This window comes from Contarinia nasturtii, unplaced genomic scaffold (assembly GCF_009176525.2).
Source record: "Contarinia nasturtii isolate CC-2019 unplaced genomic scaffold, AAFC_CNas_1.1 Cnas_scaffold_2402, whole genome shotgun sequence".
NCBI lineage: Eukaryota > Metazoa > Arthropoda > Insecta > Diptera > Cecidomyiidae > Contarinia > Contarinia nasturtii.
Window position 1 is genome coordinate 1 of NW_022199723.1, and position 10,208 is coordinate 10,208.

At 33.3% G+C, this 10,208-nt stretch overlaps 2 protein-coding genes across 2 annotated transcripts; one reads left to right on the forward strand and one right to left on the reverse strand.

Annotated features, from left to right (window-relative positions):
* The first annotated feature begins 104 nt into the window (after positions 1 to 104).
* On the forward strand, positions 105 to 8,064 carry LOC116348407 (methylcrotonoyl-CoA carboxylase subunit alpha, mitochondrial). The gene is made up of 10 exons (XM_031779398.1): positions 105 to 970; positions 1,216 to 1,595; positions 5,147 to 5,203; positions 6,330 to 6,535; positions 6,616 to 6,702; positions 7,004 to 7,037; positions 7,097 to 7,167; positions 7,248 to 7,407; positions 7,536 to 7,640; positions 7,716 to 8,064. The coding sequence occupies exons 1-10, from the start codon at positions 933 to 935 to the stop codon at positions 7,859 to 7,861; spliced, it is 1,284 nt and encodes a 427-aa protein (XP_031635258.1). The 5' UTR covers positions 105 to 932; the 3' UTR covers positions 7,862 to 8,064.
* Positions 1,281 to 4,354, reverse strand: LOC116348406. The gene is made up of 5 exons (XM_031779396.1): positions 4,306 to 4,354; positions 3,078 to 4,173; positions 2,187 to 3,006; positions 1,828 to 2,108; positions 1,281 to 1,620 (listed from the first exon to the last, which is right to left on the reverse strand). The coding sequence occupies exons 2-3, from the start codon at positions 4,011 to 4,013 to the stop codon at positions 2,518 to 2,520; spliced, it is 1,425 nt and encodes a 474-aa protein (XP_031635256.1). The 5' UTR covers positions 4,014 to 4,173; positions 4,306 to 4,354; the 3' UTR covers positions 1,281 to 1,620; positions 1,828 to 2,108; positions 2,187 to 2,517.
* Positions 8,065 to 10,208: the final 2,144 nt, after the last annotated feature.

Sequence of the window (10,208 nt, forward strand, 5' to 3'; positions counted from 1 at the left end):
ACGTACGACGTACGACGTGGAACAGACCCACAACAACCATGCTCAAAACGGCCTGATTCGGGTTCTCTGACCTCAGAAACGTCCAGAAAACATGTTTTTGAACTTTAGTAAATTTTGATCTATTGCAATACTTTCCCCTTTCACACTAGGTGTGTGCGGAAAAGTAAAAAGCGCTGTGTTCATCTTTTATAGACTCTGCGTACAAGTCGAATTTTTATTCTAACTCATTCAATTCTCTGCTCTGGGAAAAATTAATGCACTTGAGGGTTAAATTTGCATCAAATGATATGTAATAAATGCATGCTGTAGATCACAGTGCGGAAAAAATCTTATGAATGTAAGACCTTTTATTTTATGTACTTTGACTCCAGAAAGTTTCAAAAAGCTCAGAATCAACTAGGCACAATTGCACAAATTCAGACACACATACGAAATGACTTTTGATACGACTTTTTTTATAATGCTAAGTTTTTCGAACAGAATATCGATTTTCTAACTACACATCAATTGCAGTGTTTAAAGTATCGTTGGAATATGGAGAAAATAGAGAGAAATTTGTTTCAGGGGGAAAATAGAGAGATCGAATATTTCGTATATACTTGACATTTCATCACACTGAAGCGGTTTTCCGTCCGCTGTGTTTTAAAAAATGTTACATTTTTAATTGCTGGATACTGCAGAACTTTAATTGAATAGTTAGTTTGGTTATGTACAAAAATGACAGAAATTGTGTTATACAAGTATTATATTCACCTATTTTCAACTTTTGCAATTGAATTCAGCAGCATGTTGAAAATTCCAAAAATTGTGAATAACATCAATAACAAACAGCACATGAATTATCAAAACAAGTGATCGACATTACTAATCGAAGTCTTATCAGAATACACAGAACGACTTGTTTTAATACTTCTTCGTGGAATTGATTCAAAATGTTTTACACGCGATTCTCGTTCTCGTTAGCAAAAAGGTATATTATTTTAATTTAAATTTTTAAATAAGAATAACGAATATTCAAACAAAAAATATAAAATCGCAATTAAACATAAAAAATGTGCTCAAGACTAATCTTGTAACGAAATACGATTCTTACGCTTGATAAAATCAAATGGAGCAGTACAAACTCCAAATTTGAAGAAATATATGTATATGATTTTTTCATGATTTCACAACATTTTGAATATTTTTTGAATATATAAAACTTTTTAATTCCAGATATCTTAGTTTACAACCTCAGACTCATTCAATAAAAAAAAACATAAAAAAAATTTTAATAGCCAATAGGGGAGAGATTGCATGTCGTGTCATTAAAACAGCTCGTCGATTAGGTGTTCGTACTGTGGCCGTTTTTTCAGATGCTGACGCAAACACTCTTCATGTTCATGAAGCTGACGAAGCCTATTATATAGGTCCCTCTCCATCTGTACAATCGTACTTAAATTCTTCAAAAATTATAGAGGTGGCAAAAAAAGCAAATTGTTGTGCCATTCATCCGGGTTACGGTTTTTTATCGGAGAGTGTTGAATTTTCTGACCAGTGTGAAAAGGAGAATATAATTTTTATAGGTCCGCCAAGTAAGGCAATTCATGATATGGGTATGTATATATAGACAAATTTTTTCTATAAGATATCCCAAAAAACATTTGTTGTGGCAAATTCATCCATTATCGGGCATATGTTGACGGTCAATATTGGGGTCGGATTTGAGTGTAGTTTCAGTCATTTTCAACGTGGCAATGGAAAGAAAAAAGAGAAAAAATAAACTCAGTTACTAAGTATGAATCAACATCAATATACTATCGGTTCAGTTCAATAAATGATACTCACCTACGGGCTATTTTATATACCGAACTGCCCGTACTTCGGTCAAGGCCACAAAACTCAAGCCCAGCATAGTAACAAAACGTTACAATAATATTATTTAAAAAGAAATCTTAATGCTACATGTAATTAAAACTGTTCGTCATCGGAAACATCGAGAACATAAACGTAGTCCTCATCGTCACTGGAATCCTCATCGTCAGCTGCTTGATTTTGTACGGCAGCATTTTGATTCTGTGGTCTCAATAGTTGCGGATGAATGTCCAATCCCAACACCGTACAAAGACCTAAAAACAAAATCGTAAACAACAAATTGTTAGCCAAAACATTCTTAAACATTTTTAATTTCAGTGATATTTTTTCACCTTTGTACATGATGTTCTTGGCTGCAACGATATCCCGGTGCCAAATAGTTTTCAATTGAAATGGAGCTCGATCATTTTTCCAAATGCCAGTGTTTAGTTGCCAGTTTTTGAAACATACTTGAAGTTTTGACACTAAACCATCTTAATCCATTGGAATATGATCTGGGTTGGCTGCATTCAATCGATTAACAAAATCAACTGCATATTTACGCAATTGTTGGTACACTCGGTTGCTTTTCATGGTGATAATCACGTTCGGTAAATTCCATTGCGATGACTTATCTTCACTTGGAATACAATGCTGACAAACTTTGTATCGATCGCTTTTGGTTCATCGATCGAATGGCCGGAAACATTTTGCACAAGTTTGCGATGTATTGTATTCGTCGACCAATCGTACAATACAATTTCCCAACTTCTTGAAACTGTTCAATAGTCGTCGTAATCCCGGGCATCGCAATCGCTTTTTAATACCAATTGGTGAGTTTGGAGCTATTTGAGCAGCACCAATAAAAACGAGCGCCGACTTTTTTTTCGTCAGTGATGCCGCGATTTTGTCACTGGCCCGATTCTCTTCGATGTATTTATCGAGACGGAATCGTATTGTGTACACCGCCATAGCTGGTTTCATCATTTTCACATAATAAGCGATGTAACACATCCAATGTGAACGTCCTTTCGGCGATGGAAAAAATGCATAGCGTTTATAGTCGAGTTCCCGTTGTTTTTGCAACAATTCAGTCCATTGATCGGATTTACGCTTGCGTTTGCCATATTTCGCTTTGAAATGGTATTTTGGACCATCAATTGTGATGTTTTCCTGAGATTTACGAACAAAAAATCATAGAAGTAAACAAATGATAAATAAAGAATGAATTTATTGTTTCTTACCTCGTTGCCGGATCGAACGGGTTTGCGAACGGTGGCGTTCCATGTACGAACTCCTGGATCGATTCCAAGCACATAATCAAACTCAAAATTATTGTACTTCTCTTTGATGGTGTTGTTATCAAGTTCTGGTGTATTGCGTTCAGGCTTCACGAAACATAACGAAACTGCCACACTATCGGTTGCCACAGCAAAATCGAATTCCTTACCATTTCCAAGTTTTGAAATTTTTGGCAGGTCAAATATTAAATCCCAATAGATAGCTGGATTGCTATCGTATTCAGTTTTTTCAATGTTTATTGGCTGACCGCGTTTTCCTTTTGCCAATTTCAATGCTCCAAATTTGCGCGCAATCAAATAAAAAAGATGGATATCGATGCGGATATGTTTCATATCGAAATCGTGGACTGGAACTACTAAAAAATTCTTTATTTTTGGCGGGAGTGGAGTGGTCGGCATGACATTGTTGTTCGGATCGCGTCGATATTGGAACCAGCGTTGTTTCAACCTTTCATATTTCGCGTGAAAATCGAAAATTTGTCGCTGAATGTTTATAAATATTGGGATGGTTTGGAACCAGCGATCACGAATGAGATTCTGGAGGTCTACATTGATTGGCAATCCAATGCCTGCTGCTTCGTTGATGTTATTTTTCAAGTTTGTTATGTACTGGGTGATGAGATGATTGAATGCGTTCCCCATGCCCTCGCGAGCTGGCCAATTTTCTAGACGAAGAAAATCAGGACATGCTTGCTCCACAGTTCGTCGAAATGCAAGCGGTAATTTGTGGTAATTTTCTTGTAATACCGAGGTGAAACATATACCAATTACACCATTCACGTATTTATTGAATTGATCATTCGTGTATTCATCGCATTCACCTTTAAAAAATCGAGCATTTTCATCGTCAAAGGCTTTGTTTGCTTTGAACAAAAACATTTATGACGCCAGAGTCGTAATCATTGTGGCCGAAAGGCACCAGTATGTGACCTGATCGATGAATGGTGCACGATACTCTTCCCGCAGCATTTGATTTAGAGTCATCTTCAACGACGTACTGCGCCCATTCTTGGCTCTCTTTCTTCTCATCGTGACAGATCTATTGTACAAAAATTAAAGAAAAAAATACACCAAATATAGCATAGATCACAAACACAATAAGATATAAACACTTCTATCACAAATTAAATAAAACAGTCATGAAGAACGCATTATAAATATCACCTCTTACCTCAACAAAGTGACTCTGTATTCTAAATCGAATGATGAAATTTATTTCCAATGTGACATCAAATATTTTGCCGATCGAAATGTTGTTGGAATATTCACAGTAAATTTTATTAACACTCTGTTATTTCGAAATTAAAACAAAGACATTCACAAAACCAACTGTGAATATATCCATTCCACAGGGAACAGCATTCCAAACACATAAAATCGTTTTTGAAATGACAATAAAACCAATTGATCGCCCAAACCACGCTTCAAACACTCTCATATAATTCTCAAGAAATCCTGTTGAAAACAAAACAAAGTTTTATTGTAAACAAAATCGGTTGGTGCGATAGTTGTTTATACTAACTATTGTTAGTTAAAGATGCGAGCACATTTTCAATACATATAAATGAATATCGTTGCATTTGGTTTGACACATATACACCGCGCCAATCGAAAAATGTCAGAAAGATGTCAGTTGCATTTCGAAAATTCAAAATAATAATTCCACAAATAAAGAAAATTAAATGCAATAATTGACGTATAAAAGAGTTTTAAATTAAATTATGCAAATCTCTTTCCGAATAAATTGTTTATTTTTTTATTTGAGCGTGAGATTTAGATTTTCAATTTAAAACTTAATGTATTGGGTTGTGTTCACATTATGGAACAAGTGGATCCATTCCATTGGAATTCGTGGAAACTATGCATATAATCTCCATTCCATTTGACACGAAAATGACCATCAGAATGGGCCAAAACGTTACATTTTTCAACGTTAAAATGTACTAAAAACATTACAAATTTTTTCTATAAGATATACATCAATATTATTTTATATTTCGATTCTCTTCAAGGTATCAAAAGTACGTCAAAATTAATAATGGCTGAAGCAGGGGTTCCCATTATAAATGGTTAGTTAGAATTGTGTTATTTTGCATTTTGACACTTTACATATTTATTTATGTATAAAAAGTATGTATCGATTTTTTTGTTCTGAAAATTATTATTTTTTGTGCGGCTTTGGTTACACCAGAGTAACAACTTTTGTTTTGGCTCTTTGGTCGACACCCTCTCTAATTTCACCCCGCTCAAATTGAACTACAATCCTTTTTAATAAAAAATGTCTAAAAAAGGGTGGTATCTACAATTTTCTTCGAATTTTGAAAAGTCATTTTTTTATGTTCTTATAATTATGTCGGTATTATGTCGGTTAAAAAAAAATATGTCGGAATTATGTCGGTACCCAGGAAGCTCAATAAAAAAAGGATTTTTCGCATAAAGTCGAGGCTATTCATTTATTTTCCGAACATGAAAAAATGATTTTTGTGGTAGCATACCGACACCACAATCTTATTTCAAAATCTGAGTATATCATTTGAACCTACATAATTCCCATGCTTTTATTTTTCACGACTAGTCGTCGTTTCGGAAAATAAATGAATAGCCTCGACTTTATGCGAAAAGTCCTTTTTTTATTGAGCTTCCTGGGTACCGACATAATTCCAACATATTTTTTTTTAACCGACATAATTCCGACATAATTATAAGAACATAAAAAAATGACTTTTCAAAATTCGAAGAAAATTGAAGATACCACCCTAAAAAATTTAAATAAAAAATATTCAGTACTATTAAAATCCAAAAATAAGTGAAATTAAGAAAAAAACAAAAATAATGAGCCGTCATTAGTTGTAAAAATAGAAATGTTATCTAAATCGAGTCAACCTTTGTGTGTTTGTATATATTGGTACTGCCTTGCAGCGGTATAGTGTATGCCGCTACATGTATAATAATGTAATACTGACAAGTATAGCTTTGTTAATAGGGATTTAAAAAAATGTGGCAAAATCATTCGAAAAATGTCGAACTTGAGCAAGTTGAGCGGGGTGAAAATAAGGAGGGTATCGGCCAAAGAGCCAGATCAAAAAGGTCTACAAAAGACGCAATAAGGGTTTTTTTAATTTTCAAAACAAAAAAATCGATGCATCCTAATATATTGGAATATTATTCAAAAAATTTATTTATTTTCTGCATCAGGATACCATGGTGAAAATCAGGCCAATAAAAAATTACAGGCGGAAGCACAAAAAATTGGATTTCCATTGATGATAAAGGCTGTTCGTGGCGGTGGCGGCAAGGGAATGAGAATTGCAAATACTGCAACGGAATTTCTGAATCAATTGGAATCTGCTCGGACCGAGTCAAAAAAAGCTTTTAATGACACATCGGTATTATTGGAAAAGGTATTGGAACAGGTTTGGAAAGGTTTAATTGGAAAATGTCGAAGTTCAAGTATTTCTACAGTATATTTCTATATTTATAGTATATTTCTACACCAAGGCATGTCGAAGTTCAAGTATTTGCAGACACATACGGAAATGCTGTTTACTTGTTTGAACGTGATTGCTCCGTATGTATTTGAATTCTCTAGAATAAATACAGCGTATGATACGGTCGCACACCAAAGGTTGTTTTTACATACATTTTATGCTGTATTTTGTATGACGGTGTTTCGCTTTGAAATGTAACCTTTTCATACGCTGTTTTTATTCTATAGCAATCATTTGTGGTTTGTAAGAAAATATTATACAGTGTGGAGAGTCACAATAAATTTATATTGCTAACTTCTCTGTTAGCTCCCAGATTTTTTTCTCCCCTCTGCATGTTTTCATCTGTTGTAATTCCAAAATAAAAAATATTGTATTACTTAGGTACAAAGACGTCATCAGAAAATAATCGAAGAAGGTAATTGATTGCTCAAATTCAATATTTTTAATTTATTAGAGTTCTATTATTTATTTTAGCTCCGGCCCCTTTTCTCTCTGAGCAATTAAGAGAAGAGCTAGGTTTAGCTGCAGTTAAAGCGGCAAAGGCTGTAAGAAAATAATACTTTTTTATGTTTCATTCAGTAGTTAAAAAGCCATTTTTTAGTACATATTTTTTTATTATTTATAGGTAGGATATGTTGGTGCCGGCACAGTTGAGTTTATTCTGGATAAAGAAGATTTATCTTTTCATTTTATGGAAATGAATACTCGTCTCCAAGTTGAACACCCTATATCAGAAATGATAACCAATACAGATCTAGTAGAATGGCAAATTCGAATAGCATCCGGTACTTATATTTTAACTTCAAATTACTATAAATATATAATAATAGAAATATTTTACGGAATGAACATTTGGTCGTTTTTGTTTATACTATAAAATTACCTAATTAATTTGGAAATATATTATTCACAGGGGAGCCATTACCACTTTCGCAGGAGGAAATTAAAAAGCATGGCCATGCATTTGAGGCACGAATATATGCAGAAAATCCGAGGGATGGTTTCTTGCCCCGAGCAGGTAAATTTTCTTGTAAATATTTAAGGATTACCTATTTTTTATTAAGTTTTATTTATTATTTATTTTATGGGGAAGGTCTTCTGACGCATTTAAGTACTCCAATTCCAAATAGTTTCGTTCGCATAGAGACCGGTGTCAAGGAAAACGATATTGTATCAGTGCACTATGATCCTATGATTGCTAAACTAGTGGTATGGGTTTCATTCATATTCATTTATTAATTCTAATATGTACTTACTGTTGGCTACGAACGATGGGAACTAGTATCGTATATTCCCCATACAAATTAATTTTATCGATTCTACGAATACGACATCTGTTAAAAAAGATACCGATTTTTGTTACTACTGTTGCTTTGACACAGCTCGAGCGAACTATACGGCTATGGCTGTATTATAGACGAACTAATACAAAAGAACACACAGACTCCGATCCTGTGTATTAGTATGTATTGTAAATTTTGCACAAGCAGCTACGATTGACGACTGAGTGCAGAATTTGTAATACATACGCATACAAAGAATCAGAGTCAGTGTGTTCCTTTGTACGTTTACACGAGCTGTATTAAAACACCACTAGTAACAGAAATCGGCGAGTTTTTTAGTAGATGTCGTATTGGTGGAATCGATAAAGAAAAATCGACGATATTAGCGCTCATTGGCTACGAACGTTCGTTCATTCGTAGGCAATAGAAATAACATTTTTGTTCGTTCGTTCGTAGAAATCGAAAAAACAAATTTGTTCGTTCGTAGATTTTGAAAAATACAAATTTTGTTCGTTTGTTCGTATTTTCATAATTTTCTTAATATTTGAAATAAAAGATTGACGAACAAACAAAATTTTTATTTTTAAAAATCTACGAACGAACAAATTGGTCTTTCGGATTTCTACGAACGAACGGTTTTCTTTTCAATTCCAACGAACGAACACAATTCAATTTTTAAATTTCTACGAACGAACAAACATTTTATTTCTAATGCCTACGAATGAACGAACTAGTGTTCGTAGATGTTCGCAGCCAACACTATATGACTACTCAAAATGACGGTGATTAAAACGGAATGTATATGAGATAGAGAAAGAGAGCGGGTGAGATCTGGGTGAGTGGATGAATAGGGTAGTTTTCTTTGCTCCTTTTTTGGAATTTGTTGGGCAAATAGTTTTTTGGCGTCTGTTCGACGTCAGAAACAACATAACGGTGTAATTTTTGGTAAACGACTATATCTTTGCTATTTTATGAAGTTCTTTCATAGCCATGGTCTATCTGTTACCGAAAACACTGACGCGATCCCTGATTAAATCAAACTAATCTGTCCCAAATGTTTTTTGTTGAATCTAAGAGATGGCGCGCACAGTCACAATAATAAAAATCAATTTGAAAAGTGAAAGAAGTACAGAAAAATAATTTGGAAAAGTAAAAATAAATAAATTTAAAAAAAATTTCAATGGAAATTAATTTTCTTTCTAATTTTGTGAGATTCTGTGTTCACAATATTTAAAAATAATAAATTAGAAAATTTAAACAAACTTATTTTTATTAGAGCAGTGCTGCCAACATATGTTATGAATTCAAAAGTGATAAATGTAAAGTAGCGTCGAGTAGAGTATTAGAGAATTTATTTTTTGTAAATGTGAAAATTTAATTTTTTTCAATTTGATTTTTTTAACAATATGTATTGATTAATTAATGTTGTTGATGTAACATAACATAGTGTGGTTATGTTAATCACATATTTTTTTCGATTGATTATTAATTTAATATTTACGAATATTTTTCACACCAAATTGTACCAAATGAAAAAAAGAATAATTTCAATTACAAACGATCGCGAAATATTGAAGAAAACTTTTTAAGAATAAAAACGAATTCATTTGCTTTAAAAACGCCATTACAACTTTTGCGTAATTGAAAATGAGGCTATGTCGCACACTTTTTGATTTAGTTATTTTCGAATATTTTGAATTCCAATCCCACAAAATTGAAAATCATATTAATGTTCACTTAAATTAATATTTAAAAATATATTTACATTTAATTTGTAAATATTTTCTGGTGCTTTGTAGATTTTTTTAGCAATCGACTTGTTATCATTGTGACACAATAGTGAGGTTTTTTGTGATTTTTCAATATTGAGAACAGTAAATCTCTCAAAATTACAAAGAAAAATAAATTCCATTAACCCTCCGTTTAGCACTACTTTCTGTTTTCATATACGTAGCGCTTGGGTCTGGCCAGACCCACATACATTTTATATGAAAAGTGACGCAATTTATAATCTGTTACCAGTAAAAATCCCCGGATTTGGAAACATATTTGCTTCAAGATACTGTATGTGGTAGATGGGTCCAAGATATGACATTTGGGACAAAAAAAAGTTCCCCAGATTGATGTGAGACTAGATTTGACCCTTGATAGTTCCAAGAACCCCAATATTCAGTGAAATATGACATAAATATATCCGATGGGAAAATCGCAAAAAATAACGAAGTTGCACATGTCATCCCTCGAGTGCTCAACTTTCAGAACACTTTGGACCAGGTCGGATCCACCTACTCCACAAGATTCAC

Excerpts from the sequence above, each read along its gene's own strand:
- LOC116348407 (XM_031779398.1), top strand. The coding sequence starts at position 933 with ATGTTTTACACGCGATTCTCGTTCTCGTTAGCAAAAAG. Across the intron at positions 5,204-6,329 it reads AGGGGTTCCCATTATAAATG|GATACCATGGTGAAAATCAG; the intron begins GTTAGTTAGAAT and ends TTTCTGCATCAG. Across the intron at positions 7,408-7,535 it reads GCAAATTCGAATAGCATCCG|GGGAGCCATTACCACTTTCG; the intron begins GTACTTATATTT and ends TATTATTCACAG.
- LOC116348406 (XM_031779396.1), bottom strand. The coding sequence starts at position 4,013 with ATGTTTTTGTTCAAAGCAAACAAAGCCTTTGACGATGAAAATGCTCGA. Across the intron at positions 3,007-3,077 it reads CCGTTCGATCCGGCAACGAG|GAAAACATCACAATTGATGG; the intron begins GTAAGAAACAAT and ends CGTAAATCTCAG.